Source organism: Primulina eburnea, chromosome 13 (assembly GCF_022965805.1).
Source record: "Primulina eburnea isolate SZY01 chromosome 13, ASM2296580v1, whole genome shotgun sequence".
Taxonomy (NCBI): Eukaryota; Viridiplantae; Streptophyta; class Magnoliopsida; order Lamiales; family Gesneriaceae; genus Primulina; species Primulina eburnea.
This window is the reverse complement of record NC_133113.1, coordinates 34,004,252-34,029,494: the sequence shown is the minus strand read 5'-3', so window position 1 is coordinate 34,029,494 and position 25,243 is coordinate 34,004,252. Positions and strand designations below refer to the sequence as shown.

At 35.7% G+C, this 25,243-nt stretch overlaps 5 protein-coding genes across 6 annotated transcripts; 2 read left to right on the top strand and 3 right to left on the bottom strand.

Annotated features, from left to right (window-relative positions):
- Window positions 1-4,272: 4,272 nt before the first annotated feature.
- Window positions 4,273-5,550, bottom strand: LOC140809333 (RING-H2 finger protein ATL8-like). Its single transcript, XM_073166925.1, has one exon. The coding sequence runs from the start codon at window positions 4,936-4,938 to the stop codon at window positions 4,387-4,389; it is 552 nt and encodes a 183-aa protein (XP_073023026.1). The 5' UTR covers window positions 4,939-5,550; the 3' UTR covers window positions 4,273-4,386.
- A 136-nt stretch (window positions 5,551-5,686) lies between these two features.
- Window positions 5,687-8,023, bottom strand: LOC140809332 (peptidyl-prolyl cis-trans isomerase FKBP18, chloroplastic-like). 2 transcript variants are annotated; one of them, XM_073166922.1, is made up of 5 exons: window positions 7,597-8,023; window positions 6,626-6,786; window positions 6,373-6,522; window positions 5,991-6,050; window positions 5,687-5,899 (listed from the first exon to the last, which is right to left on the bottom strand). In XM_073166922.1, the coding sequence occupies exons 1-5, from the start codon at window positions 7,826-7,828 to the stop codon at window positions 5,837-5,839; spliced, it is 666 nt and encodes a 221-aa protein (XP_073023023.1). In that variant the 5' UTR covers window positions 7,829-8,023; the 3' UTR covers window positions 5,687-5,836. The 2 variants fall into 2 exon arrangements, with proteins under 2 accessions (XP_073023023.1, XP_073023024.1); XM_073166923.1 differs by having other exon boundaries at window positions 6,626-6,783; window positions 7,597-8,008.
- Window positions 8,024-9,057: 1,034 nt separating this feature from the next.
- LOC140809009 (glyceraldehyde-3-phosphate dehydrogenase B, chloroplastic-like) lies at window positions 9,058-12,241 on the top strand. Its single transcript, XM_073166453.1, has 9 exons — window positions 9,058-9,303; window positions 9,628-9,741; window positions 9,936-10,097; window positions 10,198-10,365; window positions 10,488-10,648; window positions 10,745-10,806; window positions 10,993-11,042; window positions 11,271-11,677; window positions 11,941-12,241. The coding sequence occupies exons 1-9, from the start codon at window positions 9,205-9,207 to the stop codon at window positions 12,074-12,076; spliced, it is 1,359 nt and encodes a 452-aa protein (XP_073022554.1). The 5' UTR covers window positions 9,058-9,204; the 3' UTR covers window positions 12,077-12,241.
- Window positions 12,242-14,024: 1,783 nt separating this feature from the next.
- LOC140810085 (serine/threonine-protein kinase/endoribonuclease IRE1b-like) lies at window positions 14,025-19,320 on the top strand. The gene is given in 7 exon segments (XM_073167892.1): window positions 14,025-14,356; window positions 15,340-15,478; window positions 15,480-15,581; window positions 15,890-17,388; window positions 18,055-18,227; window positions 18,344-18,590; window positions 18,788-19,320. Coding segments are annotated over 7 exon segments (2,736 nt in total). The 5' UTR covers window positions 14,025-14,231; the 3' UTR covers window positions 19,239-19,320.
- A 315-nt stretch (window positions 19,321-19,635) lies between these two features.
- LOC140810086 (glutamate receptor 3.3-like) lies at window positions 19,636-24,132 on the bottom strand. Its single transcript, XM_073167893.1, is given in 7 exon segments — window positions 19,636-20,309; window positions 20,758-21,164; window positions 21,269-21,300; window positions 22,038-22,315; window positions 22,432-22,728; window positions 22,730-23,766; window positions 23,868-24,132. Coding segments are annotated over 7 exon segments (2,730 nt in total). The 3' UTR covers window positions 19,636-19,895.
- Window positions 24,133-25,243: the final 1,111 nt, after the last annotated feature.

Sequence of the window (25,243 nt, the reverse complement as noted above, 5' to 3'; positions counted from 1 at the left end):
TTAAATTACTTGTTCCTATCACGAGATATTATCTCGAAGAACATTGTCCAGAAATCTTCAAATCTTCGCGCTAAGCCTTTTTTCTTTTTCAAAGTTTTGTGGCTGCTGAAAAGTTCTTGAACATGTCATCCAAATGTATCTTGGATGGAAACGTGAACACTTGGTGAACTTATGCTACATATTCGAATATCCAGTATTTTAATACTCATTACAAGTATCTCATTTACCTTAAACTTGAATTAATTATTTCGCAAGTAAAACTAAGTACTTAAAAAAGTTCAATGCTTAATTGCAAATTTTTTTTAAAAAAATAAAGAAAATATCTAAATAAAATGAACATGTCATCCAAATGCATCTTGGATAAAATTCAATTAGTTGCGAATTTATTTTTTTTAATGCATATTCGAATATCCAGTTTTTTAATACACATTCTGAGTATTTCATTTACAAAATCAAGTATTTTAAAATTGAAATTAATTATTTCACAAGTAAAACTAAGTATTTCAAAAAATTCAATTAGTTGCGAATTTGTTTTTTTTTTAATGCATATTCGAATATCCAGTTTTTAATACACATTCTGAGTATTTCATTTACTAAATCAAGTATTTTAAAATTAAAATTAAGTATTTCACAAGTAAAACAAAGTATTTCAAAAAATTCAATTAGTTGTGATTTTTTTTTTAAAATACATATTCGAATATCCAGTTTTTTATTACACATTCTGAGTATTTCATTTACTAAATCAAGTATGTTAAAATTAAAATTAAGTATTTCACAAGTAAAACTAAGTATTTCAAAAAATTCAATTAGTTGCGAATTTTTTTTTAAATGCATATTCGAATATCCAGCTTTTTAATACACATTCTGAGTATTTCATTTACTAAATCAAGTATTTTAAAATTAAAATTAAGTATTTCACAAATAAAACTAAGTATTTCAAAAATTCAATTAGTTGCAAATTTTTTTTTTTAATGCATATTCGAATATCCAGTTTTTAATACACATTCTGAGTATTTCATTTACTAAATCAAGTAGTTTTAAAATTAAAATTAAGTATTTCACAAGTAAAACTAAATATTTCAAAAAATTGAGTTAGTTACGAATTTTTTTTTAATGTATATTCGAATATCCAGCTTTTTAATACACATTATGAGTATTTTATTTACTAAATCAAGTATTTTGAAATTTAAATTAAGTATTTCATAAGTAAAACTAAGTATTTCAAAAAATTCAATTAGTTAAGAATTTTTTTTAAAATGCATATTCGAATATCCAGTTTTTTAATACACGTTCTTAGTATTTCATTTACTAAATCAAGTATTTTAAAATTAAAATTAAATATTTCACATGTAAAACTAAGTATTTCAAAAAATTCAATTAGTTGCGAATTTATTTTTTTTAAATTCTTATTCGAATATCCAGCTTTTAAATACACATTCTGAGTATTTCATTTACTAAATCAAGTATTTTAAATTTAAAATTAAGTATTTTACAAGTAAAACTAAGTATTTCAAAAAATTCAATTAGTTGCGAATTTGTTTTTTTAATGCATATTCGAATATCCAGTTTTTAATACACATTCTGAGTATTTCATTTACTAAATCAAGTAGTTTTAAAATTAAAATTAAGTATTTCACAAGTAAAACTAAATATTTCAAAAAATTCAGTTAGTTACGAATTTGTTTTTTTTTTTAAAATGCATATTTGAATATCCAGCTTTTTAATACACATTTTGAGTATTTCATTTACTAAATCAAGTATTTTAAAATTTAAATTAAGTATTTCAAAAGTCAAACTACGTATTTCAAAAAATTCAATTAGTTGCGAATTTTTTTTTTAAAATGCATACTCTAATATCCAGTTTTTTAATACACATTCTGAGTATTTCATTTACTAAATCAAGTATTTTAAAATTTAAATTAAGTATTTTACAAGTAAAACTAAGTATTTCAAAAAATTCAATTAGTTGCGAATTTATTTTTTAAATGCATATTCGAATATCCAGTTTTTAATAAATATTCTAAGTATTTCATTTACTGAATCAAGTATTTTAAAATTGAAATTAAGTATTTCACAAGTAAAACTAAGTATTTCAAAAAATTCAATTAGTTGTGAATTTGTTTTTTTTAATAAAAAAATATTTAAATTAAATATACATGTCATCCAAATACATTGGGATTGATGAGTGGATATAGTAGATGTCCAACAAAAATAAGTATTTATATACTTTTTTATTAATTAAAAGGGTAAAAATGTAAAAATACATGAAATATGTAGTAAAACCTAAGTTGATGTTTTGTCAGGTACTAAAATACAAAAAAAATCTGTTGGATACTGAATCTTAAAGAAATCTTGGACAGAGGTATTTTTCTACAAATTACCCTTAAAATATTCGTGATAATTATAACACTCGAATCAAAATGTAGAAAAATATTTTTTATTTAGTTTGTTTTTACAGATTAATTATTGAACTAATAATTAACCAGATTTGAATGCTGGTTAGACCTTTTCTTTGCTCCTTGACATGGCAAAGTTCGAGTAATCATAAAGTTTCATTTACAGGTAAATAAAGAATAAGTCTCTCGTAACACGATCACGTAGATCTACATACGTAAAATGGATTCACTCGGTATATTTACAAATAAAAATAATAATTTTGATATAAAAATAATATTTTCTACACAATGAGTTTGGTTAAAAACTCGTCTCATAAAATTGATCTATGAGATGATCTCATATGAGTTTTTGTGATAAATAAAATGTGTCGTCAAATTAAATATATGTATGATATAAAGTTCACATGGATCTTCTATGTAATTTATAATCAAGTTCGGTATATTGAAAAAATAGTAATACTATATGTATAATCAAATTTGTATAATAATTATTACAAAAAAAAAATTTCCATTTATCAAAATATTGTGATAAATTCAATACAAACTCTTATGAAGTAATAGTAAAATTTCACGACATAATAACAAAAACTTACGATATAATTGTTGTAAATATCGTTATATTTGGTTGTATCTTTAGCATTATTCTTGAAAAAACTAATATGATATCAAAATTATTCTCATTTAAAAGATCATTATAAAATCCTTGTTTTCATATAATATTAGTAACTCATCCACATTTGAAATTGATATTGAGGTGACTAAATGTATATAAGTAGGGCCCTCCATCTTGGATGGTTTCCATTTAAAGGGAATAAATCATAGCAACATTGGTCAATTACGTGAGAACAATGCTATCTAATACTTGAAATAATTTGCGAAAATCGATATATTTTTTCACGGTAGTCCAAACAATTGAAAATGCCAATTGTATTCGTTTTATAACTTTTGGTCTTTAATTATTATTATTATTGTTATTTTTTTGTTATAAAAAACGCCAATAGATCACACTAATATATTGTATCAAATTAGATCCCAATTCTCACATATTATTTAGAAGTATTGAAATAAGTATTTTACAAAAAGCAAAAACTTGTGTGAGACGATCTCATAGATTATATTTGTGAGACGGATCTTTTATTTGGATCACCTATGAAAAAACATATTTTTTATGCTAAGAGTATTACTTTTTATTGTGAATATGAGTAGAGTTGACCCGTCTCACAGATTATGATCCGTGAGACGATCTCACATAAAAATCACTCTTTACAAAAAGCATATGCTATTAAATAGGTAGAAACAAAACTTGATCCAGATATCAACGATTTATATTACACAAAAATTCTTATAATATCGTCTCACAAATCAATTTTAATATAAATATTTAAAAAGCATTATCTAAAGTCATTTTAAAATACAATCGCCTATTCGTTGAGTATTATAATTTTATTTAAATATCATATATTAATTAATAGACGCCTATTTCTTTAATCCAATAAAAATAAGGGTAAATTGTCAGGAAGAGTAATTTGTATCAAAATACGTTCTAACACACAATAATAACTAGTGTACCGACGCACGCTTGCGTGCTTGTATAATATTTTTTATAATTAATTTGATTTATATTTAAATGAGGATAAAAATATAATTATAACAAATAGTGAGAGACTAAACTGTAATTTTGATATATAAATTAAAAAATAAAAAAATAAAAAAATGATCTCTATAGGAATTGAACCTTTAACCTATACTCTTAAGAACAAAGACTCTAACCACTGAACTACATATAACTTAAATTCAAATTTTAACATTTTATTAATATATATAATTAATAAAACAGACCATGACACCAAAGTTAGTTACTCTAAGTGCCTCACCCTTAATAAAGAAGTATAGATATGTATATCATGTATGTACACACGAGCAAATGGGAATTTGAGATCCTTCATGCCCTTCTATTAGACGCAGTGACTCGAATACCTGGCGGCGTTTTCTAAACATGCTCCGGCGGTGTACCGTCGGATGCGGACACTGGCAAGCTGCCACAGTTTTGACAACGAGCCGCCACAAAAATCTGACGGCACGACGGACATGAAGAACGAGACTCTAGCCACATGTCAATGCATCCGACGTGGAATCCATGGCCGCAGTGCGGCAGAACCCGGATCTCCTCCCCGGTAGCGAACTCCGCCAAGCAAATGGCACAGTCGTCGGCAAGTTTTCCAGCATACTCGCCGTCTTCTCCGTATGTGAGCTTCGGGAGAGACTTCAACACCTTCTTTTTCAGGCCTCTGTTTGCTGTTCGTGGAGAATGCGCCGCCTCGGTAGATGAAGCCACTGTCCTTCCGCAGATACGACGGATCCAGGTGCAGCGCGAGACGGTGATGAGGCCGAGCACGCAGATGAGCGCGCAGAGGAGAGTGGCCAGGATTACGACCAAGTCTGAGTTCACGGGTTTGACGGTTACTGTCGGTAAGACTTCCGGTGGCGTACTCAGTTGCGGCGTCAAATTTACGCCGCCCAGAAGACGGGAACGGGAAGCCATATAGAGGGGTAGTGGAAATCTTGGAAGGAAGATAGAGAGAGTAGGTTGGATGGTGGCGCGTGCAGTTTTGCCGTTTTAACCAACTTTTAAGGCGTTAATTGTGAATATGATAAACTTTACGGGGCAATTCTGTACTTTAAGTAGAGCAGCCCTTACAGTCGACAAGGCTTTGTTCACTGGGAAGTTATATCCGCTGATTTATGTTTAGGTGACGTTTTGGTTGGGTTGATAGAAAGTGATTATCAATCAACTTATTAATTCGTATCTACTTTTCTTTTTTTATAGACTTGTTAACTATTTATTATTTTATTTCAAATTTAACCAACAAAATCAAACATATCATTAAACACTTGTATTTTTATTAGATAGCACACAACTCGTATCTACACGTAAGATGGAAGACAAAGATCACACCTCATAAAAATGAACGACATGGTTCCGAGATATGCTGTTTAATGCATAGTTAAATAGTGTCTTGAGCATGAATGCATGCCAAAAACGCGCACTCGATTAATGTTTGATGGGTTGTCTCTTGGGTCCAGAGGTTGCGGCACGCGCATTTTTATGAACTATGATGGAGAATAACCAAGAAATGTATGATTTCAGGAGACAATATGATGGAGATTTTTGTTTCTAGTCCCATCTCATTTTTTGGCACATCGTAGACTGAATAGCTAGTTCTATTACCAATTATTAGATGATAGTGAGTCAACATAGCCCAAGAGAAGGAAAGCTTTAGACAAAGAAAGACAACAAATTTGATAAACATCTATTTAATATTCATTAACTTTCTTTGGATATGAAATTCAATCCCTCCAAAAAGAAAAGTGAAGAAGCTCAAAATTGAAACTCTAGTTACACAGATTGAGAGGCTTTCCAATTTCAATCCAGTCCGTGTTTACTTACCTTCAGGTGATCTTACTTGCAAAAGTTCAATGTTCAGTTCAAATTCAGCTCCAGGCTACAACATGAAGCACAGTACCTTCATGATTCCCAACTGAATATAAAACAATACCAAACAGATAAAATCACTGAGGAAGGAAGCGGATTACCGGAATTTCATTCATTCCTTTTGGTCCGTATCCTGCATCTGGAGGAATTATCACCGTCCTCTGGATCACATAAAAATAGCAAATGAATCACAGAAGAAATGAAATTATGAAACAAGATTACAAGGAGATGTTTGATTACGATCTCTTCATGGCATTTTGAAATGACATGTCATACAAATAAAACAGTTGTAGGACCAAGTAGTTGCCGATATATCAAAAGCTATGACTGTTAATAGCGAAACAACCCAAATATTTACAACCACAGAGCAATTCAATGTCAAAGCTTTGATTGTTGTGCTGCATAATAGACAGCGACATAGGTCCCTGGAGGCAACTGCTGCTCCACAATAATAATATAGGCATATAAAGTAACCTGGGTTACCTTTCCACCAACTTTCATCCCTTCGGTTATGGTATACATGGCCTTTGGAGGTTTAGGTGCAGCCTGAGCAGAGAACAAACCGTTTGGATTGTCTACAAACTCACGTTTTCGCTCTTTCCCAGGTGCTGCTCCAACTTGGAACTCGTAAGGCTACTTAAGTGTACAAGAAAGTTGATACCATTATGTTTGTTAGTTTGCCTGTAATCTTAATCGTTGCTGGTGGTTAACATCAACGAAGAAATGGCAAAACAACCTGGGCGATGATTCTATTTCCAGCCAACAGTTTAGATTCTCGACTTGACAAAGCTGTAATACCACGATATAAACAGTCAAAATGCACCTGTACAGTTGATCCCTTTTCAGCAACAGGGCCTTTCCCCTCGACCACATCATAATACTTAAGTCCATCGGCTGCTAAAAAAAAAGGGGTAAGGAAATGAAAATATTGAGCGATGGCATTTGATGGCATAAAAGAAGAATGATGACATCTTAACATCATTTTTTTGCCACTCCAGTTTAAACCTAAAAGATTAGCCTATTCGGTCAAATAGCCCATCGACCTCTTTAGCCATTCCAAAAATTAGAGTGGTTGTGCGACCGCAACAATAGATCGCAACATTGTCCCATTGATAATGAAGAGGTAAACAACTTTCTCCTTATCAATTATTTTCCTTGGCGAAATAACAACATCCAAGAAACTGATAACTAACAACTCTAACATAAAGGCCATGTCTTTTCTTACTAATTACATCGTCTTTGCGAAACTTCCTTCTTTGGGAAACTTCCTACTATGTGAAATCTTTTACCGATTTTGCTAAATGTATCGGGCAAATGATTGAAACTAGATCAACAAACATTTGTACAAAGCTCCTGTTAATTAGGAAAACGTCATCATTCCATCAAGATGGCATAAAAACAAAAAATTCCCATGGATTCATTTACTATTCCAATCAAGTTCACATAAGTTCCCAGCAGCAAGAAAAGAAAAGGCTTCATCCTGAAATGCAAATAATGAGAAATCCTTTCAGAAAATAACCATGAACCCTTTTTTTCAGAAAGATTTGAGAATCGCCCGAAACAACATGGGCTTGGGAAGCTAACAATCAAGAAACCACCGACAAAAACTATGCAGCAGAGACACACGACCAGAAGAAAAATAAATGCAACCATCAATACAAAAATCAGAAACCGCAGCAAGCGAAACAAAAAAACTGAAGAATCTACGGCTAGTGAGATAATCTTCAAGTGGGATGATCTTCCTGTTCCGCCTCTCTCTAGCCATCAATATCTGCGGCAGAGCAACAAGGCTTAAAGGCAGCACAGAGACGAAAATCGAAGATCTTCTTGAAATGGGCAGTGGCACAACAACAGGCGGCTGCTTTGTTTGGCAATTGGGCTCCAAACAACAGCGGGGATTTTGCAGCATACACTTCTCAAAGGTTCCAATGGAAGCCATAGCCGTTGGAGAATATACCAACGAACCAGTAGATACAATTTTATTCTGGTTATTATCCAAACATAGAAGCTACGCCTCCGAGCCCCGTGGCCATTGATTGTCAATTTGTCTTTCGGCTTTTACTTTTGACAGAGAGAGGATATCCAAAATAGTTGTACGTTGTGTTTCCCAGTTGGTGCTCAGGTATTGGCAGTTATATTTTTTCCTGGCTTGGTATCATATAGAAATCGGGTGGGGGGTCATTGAAGCACACTCATTTAGGGATGATGAGATGCTAGCATTAGGCCGACATATCCAAATTAATTTTGAGTCCTTGGATCTAACATTAGGGTACTACCCTAATGCTAGCATGAAATAATCCCTAATTTAGATCTCTGTTGGGCTTTCATCTATTTGAGATGATTACGATGCTACAATGCTAATCACTGTGATAGCTTTATTCACTTCGTTAAACATAATGATTAATTCTCTGTTCGTTTGACGAGGTTTAGAATACAAGATTGGAGTAAATGATATCTTGAGGTGGTCAATCCATAGCATTAGCTATTCATTTCCGGGTCTTAACTCGAGTTTCTCGATGGTTAATCATGGATTTGGTAATTTTCCAAAACATTAATATGTGTTATTTTGTATATCTGACAAATTTACAATCACGGCCTCTTTCGCTTTTGGGAGTCTGATATTTGAGAAACATGCCATGCCTACAATGATAAAGATCAACACGGTGATGGGACGTTGAAATCTTTATAAAGAAATGGTCACTCTTAGAGCTGGTTCTGAACGTGGAAAGTCTTAAGAAAAATGCATTTTCTCTGCGTAACACTGTAACGACTGTATATGGGGGGAAATCAAAGGAATTAATTGTAATTTACTTGCAAATGTTGTACTCTGATCTAATCTCAAGGGGCTGACGTCATGTTTCTTGTTTTTCCCCCTAAGATTCACATGGTTGACGTTCATCCCATCTAGAAGGAAATATATATATTTGTTTGTTGCAACACATATCTACCATCAGTTATGAATTCTTATCAGCCAGATGATAAATCCAATGGCTGCGAATTTTCTTGACTTCTTTCACCTCATATCCGCTGAAAAAACACACATATCTTTCTACAATTATGAAAGGGCACCTTGAATAAAGAACGAAACCAAACAATATCGATTCAAGAACAATATGTGGTTCAAATTTTATACTAAAACAAATCTCATCATCTTATCTGATATCAACTTCACATAGCATCTTCACCACTCACTACAATAACCCACTCAGAACCATAATTTTAAGGCTAAAAAGAAAAGTTTTCAACAGCTAAAATAATGCTCTTGAAGTTATAGATAGCTAGGAAGTGATTTGCTGAGTTATTTTAGTCGAAGCCATGGCTTCCCATGCAGCTTTGGCCTCTTCAAGAATCCCAACAAGCACCAGGCTCCCCTGCAAGAATTCCCAGTCTTTTTCAACTCAATGCTTCTCTAAGGTTGTTTTTCTTCACTTTTTCTCTGATCCATGGGGCCAATCGGCACCTTCCCAACTAAATTCTCGAACAAATAATGTGATTTCACACCAATTTCCAAAAAAGATTAATTTTTAAGACTCCAATTTTTTAATGCAAGTGCTGAGAGGTTTTTTCCCCACTTATTTTATGTATTTTTTGGTTTAATCTTTAAATCTCACTTTGATGTCATAAATAGAGAACCTTTTTTTTTTATTTTCAAATTTGGTTCATTAATAACAGAGTTCGAGTAGTACCACTTCAATTGCTCTGATTGAGTTTTGGTAGTACTTTTTAATGATTTTGTAGAAGCTGGAAGTAGCAGAGTTCTCTGGCCTTAGGTCCAGTGGATGTGTGGCCTTCTCCAAGAATAACAGGGATACTTCTTTCTTCGATGTAGTTGCTGCTCAGCTCACTCCAAAGGTATTTAATCATGCTAGTATTAGCTAGCTTTTGTTTCGAAAAAGTTTTGCCTCCTTAATTCGACTGAGTCGTCTGTTCCCTTTCAATTCTTGGCCGGCTGAATTCATTTAAGTACAAAAGGAGAATATGTAGATTGTTGCATGATCACTTCCAGCCTCCTACTACTAAATCATGTATATTTTCTGCAACATTAGACCGCGGGATCTATTCCGGTGAATGGAGAGACCGTAGCCAAATTGAAGGTGGCTATCAACGGATTCGGACGCATCGGTAGGAACTTCCTCCGGTGCTGGCATGGCCGCAAGAACTCGCCACTCGAAGTTGTTGTGGTCAATGATAGTGGAGGTGTCAAAAATGTAAGCATAAAGAGCAAAGATTCTTGATTAGATTCTGGAGGGGTGATATATTCTCTTATACTGGATTTTCTTTTGGATGATTCTTTCAATTGTATTTCAGGCCTCTCATTTGCTCAAGTATGACTCTATACTGGGTACGTTCAAAGCAGATGTTAAAATCGTCGATAAAGAGACCATCAGTGTCGACGGGAAGCCCATCAAGGTCGTCTCTAGCAGGGACCCTCTTCAACTTCCTTGGGCAGAACTTGGAATCGACATTGTAATTGAGGTGGGATTGAACTCATAGTCATCAAAATTATGTTCTTTACCGTAGTTTTAAACATTCAGGATTGAATCTTTAAATCTGCTTGTTTGAGACAGTTATAATGAAAAGAGACGGTTTTAATACAGGGAACAGGTGTATTTGTTGACGGTCCAGGAGCAGGTAAGCACATCCAAGCCGGAGCAAAGAAGGTTCTCATCACTGCTCCGGCAAAGGGTGCTGATATTCCAACCTACGTGGTAGGGGTAAACGAGAAGGATTACTATCACGAGGTAGCTAATATCATAAGGTCGGTACATTTTTTAGTTTTTTTCTTCCTTAATAACTAATGTTAGAGAGACTTTATGAGCATCCTCAGATGTAAGATTTGTTGGAATTCTTGTAGCAATGCATCTTGCACGACCAATTGTTTGGCTCCATTCGTTAAGGTCATGGACGAAGAGTTCGGTAAGGCCATTTTTCAGGATTGAGGGTTGTTTGATTCTGATTCAGTTCATATGAAGGGTATTCAAGATTTCGAAGAAGTGAACCGATAAAAGCATGCTATTCTTGCAACATAGTACTGGAGTTTTTATGCTTTATAGGTAGGTGTTAATATTAACCTAAGGGGTTTTTTTCCCCTTCAATTTCCAGGCATTGTTAAAGGTACAATGACAACCACTCACTCATACACTGGTGACCAGGTAATTTTTGCTTAAACGATTATACACACAAGGTGCATTGATAACCATTGAATCAGGTCCATGTCTTGTCCGTGCTCAATTTGATGATGTATGATGGGGCGCACGACGGGGTGTTTGGGGGAGGGTTCCTAGTTGTGGTCCATAAATCCTTTAGGTCTCGCCCTCGTATTCCACCGATTCCCATGGGTCTGCATCTTTATATGATCGCTTGAACTGTGTTATATGCAGAGGCTTCTGGATGCTTCCCACCGAGACTTAAGGAGAGCTAGAGCTGCAGCACTGAACATAGTGCCAACCAGCACAGGTGCAGCAAAGGCTGTGTCACTTGTGCTACCCCAGCTCAAGGGGAAACTCAATGGCATTGCTCTTCGTGTGCCAACACCTAATGTCTCTGTGGTTGATCTGGTTGTCAACGTCGAGAAGAAAGGACTCTCGGCCGATAATGTCAATGCTGCTTTCAGAAAAGCAGCTGAAGGACCATTGGCTGGCGTGTTGGATGTGTGTGACACCCCTCTTGTTTCGGTTGATTTCCGATGCTCTGACTTTTCTTCAATCATCGATTCCTCATTGACAATGGTGATGGGAGACGATATGGTGAAGGTCGTGGCTTGGTACGATAATGAATGGGGCTATAGGTATGTGTCATCGTTGTAACTATTTATATCACATAAAGTGTATACAGGGATATATCCAGAATATCTGAAGAGTGGAACGAACGAGGTTTTTCTACAAAATACATCAAAACTGAATAATTTTTCGGTTAAAGAGGAAACTGCCTCTTCTCACTCCATCAAATCTGCCCCTGGAGTGTGCACCAGAACTTATTTGATTGCTCATAGATAGATTAATGTTCCCATATATATAAACAAGACATATTTTTGTGTTCGGATTTTTTCAGCCAAAGGGTTGTTGATTTGGCTCACCTTGTGGCAAGTAAGTGGCCTGGAGCGTCTGTGCAAGGAGGTGGAGATCCATTGGACGAGTTCTGCCTGACCAATCCTGCAGACGAGGAGTGCAAAGTTTATGAAGCTTAACATGTGAAGTCACATTTTTTTCTTGAGCTGCTGAAGAAACTTCAGGAGAAATATAAGGACGTTTTTAGGTCATCTTCACCCTCAAATTCTTGATTTCCTTGTGAATATGGAAAGTATCTATTTATTTTGCAGAAGTGGGAAATATTGGAAGTTGATGCATGTGTATGTATACTCTCAGTAAAGTAGTCACTGAACAAGCATTATTTTTTTCTTAAAACATTTTCACTCACAAACCCAAGGAAACAAAAATATTGAAAAAGATCTTTAGAGTAGGCTCAAAAAAAGATGTTTAACACACTTTTAAGGAGGACACCACGGCATTCTTCAAGATAAATATTATGTTCGATAAATCAAAGACGTGACTCTAATAAGATGTTGACATGATACTGCCATGTGCAACGTCTTGTAGTAGAAAAAATTAAAAATTTATAATTAAAAATAAAGTTTCCCAATTAATTACTAATTAATCCACAGAAACTCGTGAAATTATTCAAACCCACTCGCGAACGGCCGCGAGCAATCAATGCTTCGATCATCTAGATTACATGCGTAAAATTACAATGAGAATAAAATAATTTTAACTTCCATATTAAGCCAAAGACAGAGACGCAACCCTTCAGAAATCTCACCGTTCTCGCTTTCTACTTCTATAAATACAACATAATTTGGAATGATCACTTAATCCTCATCATAAATAAACTGCGCGCTTTGATAAATAAAAGAGTCGGAGCATACATTACGATGGCAAGAACCTGCAACTGGGTTGCTTTAACGACGGTGGTTCTGTTATTTGTGGCGGCGGCGCAGGCGGCGGAGACGCCGGACATCAATCCACATTGCATGGCGGAATGCTTCTTCGACTGCGCACAGATCAAGATTTTCACCGACAGCGAGTGCAAGAGGGAGTGTGTTCTTGCGTGCGCCAGACATACTATCCGGAAAGCATCGGAAGACGATGAAACCAAGTTCTTTCCTCCATGGATTTAGGTGTCCTAATTCATCATTATTTGATTAACTTGCGGCACGAAGAAGTGGAATCGTGAATATGTTTCGTTTTATACTATGTTTATTTTCTCTTCAATTAATTTGTGACATAAATTCATCCATTTTTTTAATATTATATTTTAGTCTTTATATTGAACACTGACAATTTATTTTATTGGATTAAAATGGATAAACAATCTTTAATCTTGCATGCATTTAAAAGTTTAAGTTTTAATTATATTATGAGAAAAAAATATGTAATTAATTATTTTATATAAAAAAAATTGGGCTAACTCGGCTGTGATTCTTTATTAATGCTAAATTTTGTATTATTTTTATTAAATTCAATTATATATTATTTTAACTAAAACTCAATATACCTATGTATTTTTATATGTTACACTCTCTAGTCAAAATTAGGACAATTTCCTTCTTTTTGGCTAAATTATGCTATCCTATTTGTTTTGAACTAAAAAAAATAGTTAGCAGAATAACATCGAACAAGCCACTTACCAAATTATTGTCTAAAAAAGTAAATGAATTAATTAGTTCGACAAATCAAAATTAAAAGTCTTTTTTTTTTTCATTTCTTGGAACTCACAAGATTTTAGAAGAATAAATTAATCCGATTTTTTCCATCAATATTATGAATTCGAGTCAAAACCAAATAGTTATTTATTTGAAAATTGAAATAGCTATTTTGGTTATAAGGAAAAGTTGTGTGTGATGTAAAGTTGTAAATTAATTCAACAAATAGGGGCAACATGTCATTTAATGTTTCTGGCCAAAATTTTCTAGTTCTCAAAAGAAATCTCTTCTAGTAATTCCTTCAGCTTTGACTTCCTTCTATAAACGTGGCAAATTTTTATTGGCTATGCTACATACACAATAGACACCCATAGCGTTTTTCTTCTGTGTTGTTCCTGCAGTTCTCTCCAATGAGTGCCAAAGTCGGGATTTTACAAAATCGATTCACCACCCATGCCAAAGTCGGCTCACTGTATAGATAAACAGGTGTTAGACCATTTCTATTTCAACGTGCGAATCGAAAACCCCAGGAAAATGTTAAAAGGCGAAAATTTGAAATTTATGTCATCATTATCAGTTGACTAGTTGTAATTTATCAGTTTCTTCATGTTTCAATACATTCAATTGCGTGATCCTGCAGAAAATGAGAGGTTTTTGGATTCCCTTTCTGTTTATGGTAATCTTAGTTTTAGCTATTGTGTATGGGGCTCGGTCAAAATCCGACAAGGATCCTGATAGCAAAAATCTTCCATCTACAGTGGAGCCAACGTAAGTCGTATTATTTGATTATATTAATGAGCATATACATGCATATGATATTGTAATATTATATTTTTTTTTGATTTCGCAGAATATCGTATTATCAACCCGAATTTTTTTTTTTTAGAATTGCCAAGTAATCAGAGGTTTCAAGAAAATCTGGCTGTTTTTTCAGTATTAGAGATGTTTTTAGGTTGAATTAAGGTTAAAATGATAAAATCTGCACTCTTTTATTGTAGTATATGAATATGTGATGCAATCTTGTTGATTGTGGTTTTGGAGTTGTAGTTAATTGTGGGTCTCAATTAAAGTGGGTTGGTTTTTTTCAATGCTGATGGTATCATGGTATTATTATTTATTAATTTTTGGATGGAGGATTGTATGAAATAAAAATTTTGCAGTCTTTATATTGGAATGACTTTTGGTGAGCTGTGAATTGATGAATGTCATGGTAATTTGTAAAATATCGATTCTTGATTAATGCTTGCATGGCAAAGAATGCCACATTATGTCTCTCAAGATTAAGACCGTGATTATAAAAATTGAAAACAGTTTCCTGAAAATTAGATGTTTGGTTTTTACCTGTGAAATAAGCTTGATCGAGTATCTGGGAGAAGGAGGGTCTTTTTACAGATGACTGTACAGGTAACTAGCAATCAATAAAGAAATTCGTGTTGTTGGGACAGCTATGAATGATTAGCTGTTTTTGAAGTCCGAAAGCAAAGGAAGTATATAGCTTCTGTGGAGATTTCTGGGAGTGATTTGGCTCCTTTTCGTTTGTATTCTTTCTTGTTGTGAGGGGAATAGGAAAATATTGAATGTTTGAGATTTGTTGCCCTGTCTGTTCCTTGCAGAAAGAATATTTTCTTATGAGTTGCAATCATGCATTTTTCTTCCACGATATTTTGTTCGTTCATGTCCTAGTTTCATTGAAATTATATTTATTAACAGATAATAAATTTCACTCTTTTCTCTGCTATTGTCTTGGATAGAATCAATAAAAATGATACAGTGGTAATGGCTGCACCAGATGGAACTGTATATTTAATCGAAAATAGTACTGGAAAAGTCTTTGGATCATTTTCATCTGGCCCGCCAATTTACTCGTCGTACCAGAAACTTCCTGATCGCTGAGGCTGAGAAGCTGGATGTCTCTGCTGAGGATGATGAGCTTTATATAGATTTTGGAGAAGACTGGAAACTTTACTGGCATAAAACTGGCCATAAGATAGAGGTATGCTTGCATAGTAGAGATTGTACAGATGCATGTGATCATGGTGTATAAAACTTGATAATATTCACCTCTTTTTGTAATATGTCAACATTACAAATTTGTGAATGTGCTAATTAAGAGAATTATTTTCATCAATAGCTTAGGTTTAGAGGAAAGAGCATGGTGAGAAGTTGTTCACTGAAGTTTAATTTCTCTTTCGTTGTGCTGTAATATATGTTGCATGCAACCGCTGAACACAAACAAATACCTTCACTTGTGGTGTAACTTTTTTTCATACCAATTCCCTAAACTGATGTTTTCTACTCCAGAAGCTTCCGAGTGCTGAAGAATTGATAAAGCATACTCCATTTGTATCAGCTGGTGGGGTTGTGTTGGGATCAAAGAGAACTGCTGTATTTCTTGTTGATGCCAAAACTGGAAAAGTTGTTCGTACAGTTAGGTCTGATGATTTATCTTCCGTTAGTGAGCAGGATTCTGAAGAAAGTTCTATTTTGATTAGGAATGACATTGAAGAATGGTTACCTGCTAGCCCTGAGGACATGGGACCTATTGAAAAGCCACTCTATGTTACGAGAACTGACTATGCTCTGAAGTGTACCTCATTGCAGACAGGAAAAATTATGTGGTATCTGATGTTCGCTGATGTTGAAGCTTCTTTTCAATGTGAAGGAGTTCAAAATTTTTTGGGCGGCGTTCCTTCCAATAATGAGTTTATTCCTATACATGGGCTTGATATGGACAACTCATTGCAATGCCAGTCAAGGCCCGCAGTTATCCACATCCGTGGTCGTGCTTCTCAAGAACCCCTTTTTATAGATGACCGGTTACAATATACTCTTCCAGGAGGCAGATTGGTTTCATTGTCTGCTTCTGATCACATTACTAATATGAAAGCCATGGAAAACTTATTAGCTTTACATCACAGTAATGGAATAGAGAATATGTTTGTTGGAAAAGAGAAATTGCTTGCTCTGCCAACGTCTGAACCCACCAAATTTACAATGAGGAGTCTTCCAAGTAGCAATGCTGCTCAAATAAGTAGCCATGTCGAATTGCATGGCTTAGCACAACCTCTTCTGTGGTCTTTCATGCTATCTTCTGCCTTGGTGCCTGTAGCCATGGCCTTCTTTTTTTATGTTAGACGCACTATTTTCGGGAGACATGATGTTAAGTTACATGAGAAATCTGAAGATGTTAAAAAAGTTCAAAACTCAGTACTGAAAAAGAAGAAAGGTCGGAAATCAGGAGTTAATAAAAAAAATACTGTTGTCAAAGAGCATGGGAATGATGAGGCACATGCTGCAGTCGGAGTCACGGGTGGATTTGAAGATACCGAGATGTCTAGCAGTTATTGGCCACCAAATTGTTTTGACAAGAACGATACTTATACAGATAGGCGCAAGATTGGTAAATTGATTGTCACTAACAAAGTAATCGCCAAGGGAAGCAATGGAACCATTGTACTTGAGGGAAACTATGATGGCCGACTGGTGGCTGTCAAACGCCTTGTCCGGACCCATCATGATGTGGCTGTGAAAGAGATTCAAAACCTTATTGCATCTGATCAGCATCCTAATATTGTTCGATGGTATGGGGTCGAATATGACCAGGATTTTGTTTATCTCTCTCTGGAGCGTTGTACTTGCAGTTTACATGAGTTGGTCTCGTTCTACAACTCACGGAATTGTGAGTCTCCCAGTTTCAGTAATGGTAATATGCAATTGCTATGGGCTTTAGAAAGTAGCAAGGAATTCGACCTATGGAAGACCAATGGCTATCCATCTGTATGTATGTTAAAATTAATGAAGTAAGTTTGCATGCACTTGTTTTTTCCTGACTGATTTGAAATATTATATACATTTGTTTGAGTTTTTTCATTTATTACTTGAGCTGTACTGCAGTCCGCAAGTCACCTATTGTGCTGCAAGTCAGATGATAATTGCACGTGTAAAAACCCTACAGGCGTGTTTCTAATTTGTTACAGTTTTTGTTGTACACAGTTCTTGAAATGAGATCATTAACCATTATCTTGAACATGATTTGGACCTTTCTGGCCGTTGATGGAATGGAAGCAAAAATGATAAACAATTATATTCAATTTAGAAATATGTCTCGACGGAAGACAAAAAATGAAATTGGTTTTATTCAAAATTATATGAACAGTGAATAATTCTTCTTGATATACTTGTAGTTCCGTATCTGTAGATAGGATGCCTAGATTAGATGCGTATATTTCAGCAATGACATTCTCCTTCACATTTTCCCTGGTTAGTCATCTTTTTAGTAAGGCCTTGACTGATCTCTATTTTGCTTTTTTAAATCACGTCAGCTTTAGTTGAACCTTCATGAAAGTAAATATTATATATAGTTTGAAGTAAATTAATATGTGTAGCTGTCTGTTATTCCTGTTATCATATGCATAAAATGTTGCTCTTCTCGAGAATTCAAATATCTCATTACTCGTGAACTGCAGGGACATTGTTTGTGGACTTGCCCATTTGCATGAACTAGGTATTATACATCGGGATTTAAAGCCTCAAAATGTCCTTGTAATCAAAGATCGATCAACTTCTGCAAAGATTTCTGATATGGGTATTAGCAAGCGTCTAGATGGGGACTTGACATCTTTAACCAAGAATGCTACTGGTGAGTGTTTTTTGTGGTTTTGACTGTCCTTGCAAGCAAATTGCAATTGTTCCGGATTTTGAAAAGAAGGATGGCTGATTTTGTTTTCTCAATCTCCTATTTCCTTTTTGTTATAGGGCATGGTAGTTCAGGATGGCAGGCTCCAGAACAACTGCGTCGCGAACGGCAGACTCGTGCTATAGATCTATTCAGTTTAGGTTGCGTTCTTTTTTTCTGCATCACTGGGGGCAAACACCCATTTGGAGAGAATTTTGAACGTGATATAAATATTGTGAATAATCGGAAAGACCTCTTCTTAATTGATAATATCCCAGAAGCAATAGATCTCATTTCTCGACTTCTAGACCCGAGACCTGACTTAAGGTAATCACATCATTTATAGATCTCTGTCGTCTAACTTGATTTCTTGATTTCACTCACACCTTTGTGACTTTGAGCCCAGTATTTATGCTTTGACGAACCAAAAATACCATTTTGTTGGCCATAGGTGACCGAACTTTACGAGCGATTATGTCTCATATCTTTCTAAATTTTTTTCCCCTTCCATTTCTTTGCGGTAGGCCAACAGCTGTGGAAGTTTCGAATCATCCGATGTTCTGGAACTCCGAGACGCGACTCTCATTCCTCCGAGATGTTAGCGATCGTGTCGAATTGGAAGACCGGGAGAATGCCTCTCAACTATTAGAAGCACTGGAAAGCAGGGGAAGAGTTGCTTTTGGCGGTAAATGGGATGAAAATATGGACAATGCCATTATCAACGACATTGGACGCTACAGACGCTACAAATTTGACAGTGTACGTGACTTGTTACGTGTCATACGAAATAAGTTAAATCACTATAGGGAACTTTCAAAAGAAATTCAAGTAATATTGGGATCAGTTCCTGAAGGATTTGATTCTTATTTCTCAGCCAGATTCCCTAAACTGCTGATTGAGGTGTATGGTGTAATTCTTGCGCATTGTGTAGATGAAGAGATATTTGAAAAGTATTTAAAAAGTAGTCTATTTTAGTTCATCTTTTGTACTGTAAAATTGCACTTGTAAAACTGTAAGTACAATTCAGACATAGTATGCACATATTATTTTACTTCTTTCATCTTCATCCTACACTGCTGTGGTTTCCGACTCAGATCTTGGAAATTTTGTTCGTAGGCGCGCTTCAAGGCGTGTTGAGGCGATTCTGTCCTATGTATAGTAGTACCCTGGTCACCATTAGCATGAAAGAACGTAAATTGCGTTACAGGAAGTTCAATATTTAACATGGAATAGGAGAGGAGACGGTATACAGAATTCAAACAATCTCAGTATGATCTTTCTCAACGAATGGGCAAGAGAAAGAGATTGAAATTTGAATGCAGAAACAATGAAATATTCATTGCACCTATAAAAAAAACTATGGATTGGAAGGGAAGTATGCAAGGCCATTAAACATCGTGCAATTCAGATGTCTATAGTACATAAGATAGACTTGACATGATCCAACTCTTCCAGGATGTTTTCGTGTGAGATGTGGCATTTTCACTACAAATTACGTGTGGGAAAAATATTTGATTTGACACCTACCAGATACTACAAACAGTAATTCACTTGACATATACAGATCGAGTTCTAATCTTGACAGCATCCTCCAAACAAAGTCGAGATGCACCTTTCTTTGAATCCTTTGAGTTAAATCCCTCGGTTACTCTCGGACAACGATGAATTCTCAAGCTTCCTTCGTTTACTCTCCCTCTTGGATGGATCGGATTTCTCATCTATTATCGACAATAATGTCCGGAGATGTCCGGACCGCAAGCTACCTGGTCCATCGGATGCATATCCATTTGAGGCAGTGCGTCGAAATTTTTTAATAACTTGACAGAAATATATTAGCAGCGCGATGAAGCAAGCCAACCCACATAATAGATATAGACCCAAAAAGCTGTCTAGGTGAAGGCGATCTGACTCGAGCTCGGTATTATCTGAACCACAAGTGCTTTGGGTTAACCATTTGTCATGGATTCGTTGGAGCTCCCCATTCTCGGATAGAGTTAATATAGCAGTTGACAGATCGATGGACAAGGGAGAATCCCGCGGAAACGCCTGAAAAAAGGGTCAGGAAATAAGCATGAATAAGGGGTCTCCACTTCATATTCCAAGTCAAAAGATTCAACTGTTCAATGGCAAAAAAATTTAGCACGTATTCACAATATATACAGTTTCAGACCATGACTGAAATCTATTCGATGGATTTGGCTCATAATATGGTGAATACATCACAATAAAATGCATACAGGTTATAACAAATAATGTTGGACGTCGTGTAACAAAAGTTTTGAAATTCGGCATGTTAAACCAAGTAGTTTTCTCGCACAATTCCATTTTCTGGAAACGATTGATTTTTCTTGAGCATCAGCAGCTATTCATATGACTTGGTGAATACATGTTACAACATAATAAACCACCATTCACTAAACAAAAAAATGGTACCGATATTTATTATTGTGCAGAGAACTTAAAACGATGACAGGAAAACGATGGTGCTACTTACAAAACCCCAGCCACTTTTGGTGAACTCTTGACCAATAATTCTGAATTTGCACTGACTTGACAAGAAAAGCTCTACATAAGGACGCTCATCAACAACTGCAGAAACGCCACCATTTTTTGGACCCAGTTGAAGGGCTGTGGCATATTCCTCCGGTGAACCAAGAGGCTTGAGCCGAGAACTGTGTATACCAATACCTTCACTCAGATAATGTTCAGCAAAGGAGCCTGTTTGGTATCCAATAGGGTCATTACCCTCTTTCAAACTCTCAATTCCTTTTATCGATGAATGGAGTTGTTGTACCGTCAGAATCGAGGTCAAACTTGCAATGTAACTAGAGTTAATTATCAGAACCACAAAGAGCCATATTAGAAGTACTACACGACCAAGAGTACTCACAGTATTCTCTCCTGCGTTAAAGAAAGAATCAAGACACAAATGATACTCATAAGCCCACCGTGGCACCATTATCCAAATTAAAAGAAATGAGATATGAGAATTTGGCTTAACTTACTGTGTGAGAAGAAGAGAGTTGAGAGACTAAACCTGCAAAACAAGCAAACAAAAAGACGTCAAAGGCCAATTCCATTCTGCCATTTTTGAACAAAACTTGTATTAGGATAAATGACCATGGCAAAATCAGTAATTTGACTCTGCTTGACCACATTGGTCCTTGAGAAAAACTCTTATTGTTCTTTCAAATTCATACACAACCACACAAGTTTTTCCGAGAGGTAACTTCTAATATTTTAAACAGCAAAAGAGCGTCAGAGATTGTTTGAGATGAAGTCAAATGAAGGAGGACCCTCGAGTACAATTCTTCTGCAAGGAAATTATTCCAGGCAGTGACTTTCTAATCCTGAATGATAGAAAAAATCCTTGTGACCTTTGGAAATCCTGAATAACAGTGGTTCAGAAGTATGTCTACCAGCAAGTAATCAGGGACAATCTTTCTGTCACTTAAAATGTCATATGAATACTTTAAACATAGCATATTCTCTCAGATAAGCAATCCCATATTTTGCAGCGGAACAGAAGGAAATGAAAAACGTAACTTGACAAACTACACTGCCAACACGAGAATGCTGTTCAGATAATTATGTTTTCGACGTCATTCTCCTTGATGATGCTACCCATTGGAAGAAATGTCACATAACTAGAAGTCCTCTCTTTTTACTCACAAGAATTCTTTCATATACTCGGGGAAAATTCAAATATGAAGAAAGTAACTCTAAAGCAAAAACCACCACTTATCATCAAAGAATTCTGTATGTTAATCTCACCATAAAATGGTTATCAACTGTTGCTTTGGTGGTCCACGGAACTCATCATTGGTTCGATGTTCCAAAATCCATACAACTATTCCAATTAAAATAAAAAAAGCAGCACTAACTCCCCACATTTGAAGTGAAAAAGGCCTTAGGAAAGCCCAACCACCTGTATTCGACTTCCTAACCGGGGCCAGTACCACCAGTCCTGATGCAGCATATGGCTGTGTAAAATCCACAATTTTCGTTCTATTCGTCACAATGGCAATGTCACCAACAGCTCCATCAAAAAACTGCCACAGGTAACCATGATAATTAGTGGCCAGTAACATAGAAAGCCAAACAAACCATCAGCCATGGATAAAACAGTAAACACTGTATCATCACCATGGCTGAAAATCATACTTACTCCAGTAGTTATCAATTTCACTAGCTGATTATAATTCGGATTTTCGTGGCCATTTCCATAAGGGATGAACTGATAAGGAACAGCATATGGAAGCAAATCTACAGCAGCCACAAATACATCGATGCAGAATCCTTTAAAAGTATCAGTGCCTGGTGCTTGTGACACGAATTCTCGATAACCAACCCTTTTGGGTACCCCTATCCTCAGTAGCTTCCCATTATGGGGAAAAACCCAGCCACGAGGTGTTTCTACTGATTCTCCAGGCCAAATAACACCACGTAGTTTTTGTTTTGCACTAGAGCGATTTAGCGGCCGCGGAATATAGACTCTCGGGAGCCACAGTCGAAAGACCAGAATAGTTCGACCAGTAACCAATACGATGGAGACTTGTTCCAATTATGTTTAGAATTTCATAAGCAGGAAAACCAAGAGATTTGCCAGAACTAAACTTGATGGGCCCTGTCAGGCCAACAAAATCGCTCTGCAAAATTTTTTCCTTCAAGACCGGACCTCCATCGAAAATAGACATAGCTCCAAGGTTCAATTCACTTCCTGCTGAAGATTGCGAAGTGGAATAATTAGTAAAGGAAATAACGCCACCCTGATCAAAAAACGAGTCAAGAGCCTGAGCAAGTAGCCAGACTGTATCATAAGCATAGAGCGCATAGGTGGATAGGCCCAACTGACTATGAGTCAGTTTGTTCCATCTAGCTAAAAAGGATCTCCTTTTTTCTGAATCAGAAGTGTGTTGACGCAGAACAAGTACTCCGTGCAGAGCATCAGTTGATTCATGTGGGAACTCAGAATCCAACACCGACGCAAGCCAATCCGTAGCTATCCAGACATAGCCATCACCCATCATTCCAAGATTATGTGCCACATTGAAAACCAAAAGTCCTGCTGCATGATTAGCATGTATAACAATGACTCGAGACTCCATTAGTGCAACGTTTACAAGAATATCCATGACTTCATTCTGACCTACGTCTCCAGGGGAAATCCCTGCTTTATAGGAAACTCGACAGCGCCTGGCAGCAAGTGCATCGTCCAATGCAGCCAACCCATTTCTCCCATAGTCATCATCAAGAAAAATAACAGTCACTTCCTTCCAACCATAATAATATACAACTTCAGCAACTGCCATCATCTGGTACAGGTCACTTATTGTTGTCCTAATAAAGTAAGGAAACTGAAGAGAAGAGAGAGTAGGGTCTGTTGCTGCAAATGATAAAAAGGGAGTTTTGAGCCCATTTGCAACATGCAATATCGCATGGGCAACTACGGAAGATTGGGGACCTATGACTGCAACTCTTTCAGTCTCCATAAACTGCAAAGCTACAAACCATAATAATCCGTCAGTCTATTTGTGAACAGGGAAACAAATAAAGTCAGTTGAGATCATTCAAGTGAGAATAATTTTTAAAGCAATAAATCACCTTCAATCAAGCCAAGAAAACCACTGCAATTGGTATTTTTTATATCTATAAGGAGTGTTGTCCCTGAGAGGACACTTGAGTTGGCATTCACATCTTTGACAGCTTCTTCAATAGCAATCTTGGCAACCTTCCCAATTGTAGAATCGAGAGTCAAAATTGCTCCAACACTCACATTCTTTGGTCTTGAAGAAGCATTCGCGCTCAAACCATTTGATATCCCTCCAAAGGAGAGCAACCATGAAAGAATAATGCAAATGACACTCATTCCAGCTCCACACAGACCACCAATATGTAAGCAAAATAATCGTCCAATTCAGAACCTGGTAACAAGTAGGGGTGACCAAAAATTCTGGATTGTACAACAGGGGGACAAGAGAGCTATTTAATGGATTTAATTGTGAAACTTATATTTTCAGAGAAAAAAATAGCTTCTAAAATTGAAATTTTAGACTATCCACGACCTCTTCCTGCTAGTCCTCTAGAACACACATTCTCCCACTACAGATACATCTGGGAGGAGGATTTAACATCAAACATGTAAAAAAGAAACAGTACAAAAACCACTACTTCGCCATTCGACACAGCTTAGGGTAACCACTCGATTATTCAAACAAAAGCTGTAAAACAGACATAAATCCCATACTTTCAAGACCGCAGGTCTTGCAAAACAACAAACTCGGTAATGTTTCCACTAATTACGACATAAAAGAACAGATAAATCAAGTCTAAATAGCCGGTAAGAAGGTAAAAGAACAAATCTTTAAAGCTAACAAAAAACAAATACCAATGAAATACAAATAAAACCTTAGAAACCCAAGATGGCAACCGTAGCAGCATAAGATGCTCCCAAATGTTCCATTCGTGAATTAAATGTACGAGTTAAAAGTATTTATGAGCCAAGTAAACCATTCAGAACAAGCAAGCTTGAAGGACCACAGCCCCATATTCTTTATCAAAAACAAATAATCAAACTCCGCGCATCAAAATCACGTGGGTTTAAACAAACCAACTCTGAACTAAGAGAAACAGACGAACCACGTCCGCCTGATTATTAATCAACCACAAGATCGGATTTTTACTTTTTGTCGTGAAGAGAACAAGTAAAATGTTACCTTGCTTGTGATCATTTTCTCCCATTATTGCTGACAATAATAGTAAAAAAAGAATTTCAAGAAATTTTAATTTAAAAAAAAATTACACTTACAATTAATTTTTATGATAAATAACTATATTATTAATTAATATTTTAATTTTTAAGATGATTTCATGTTATTACAAACGGAAAAAACTTGGAGTAGGTCTTATGTGAGACCGTCTCACGGATCTTAATCCGTGAGACGGGTCAACCCTACCCATATTCACAATAAAAAGTAATA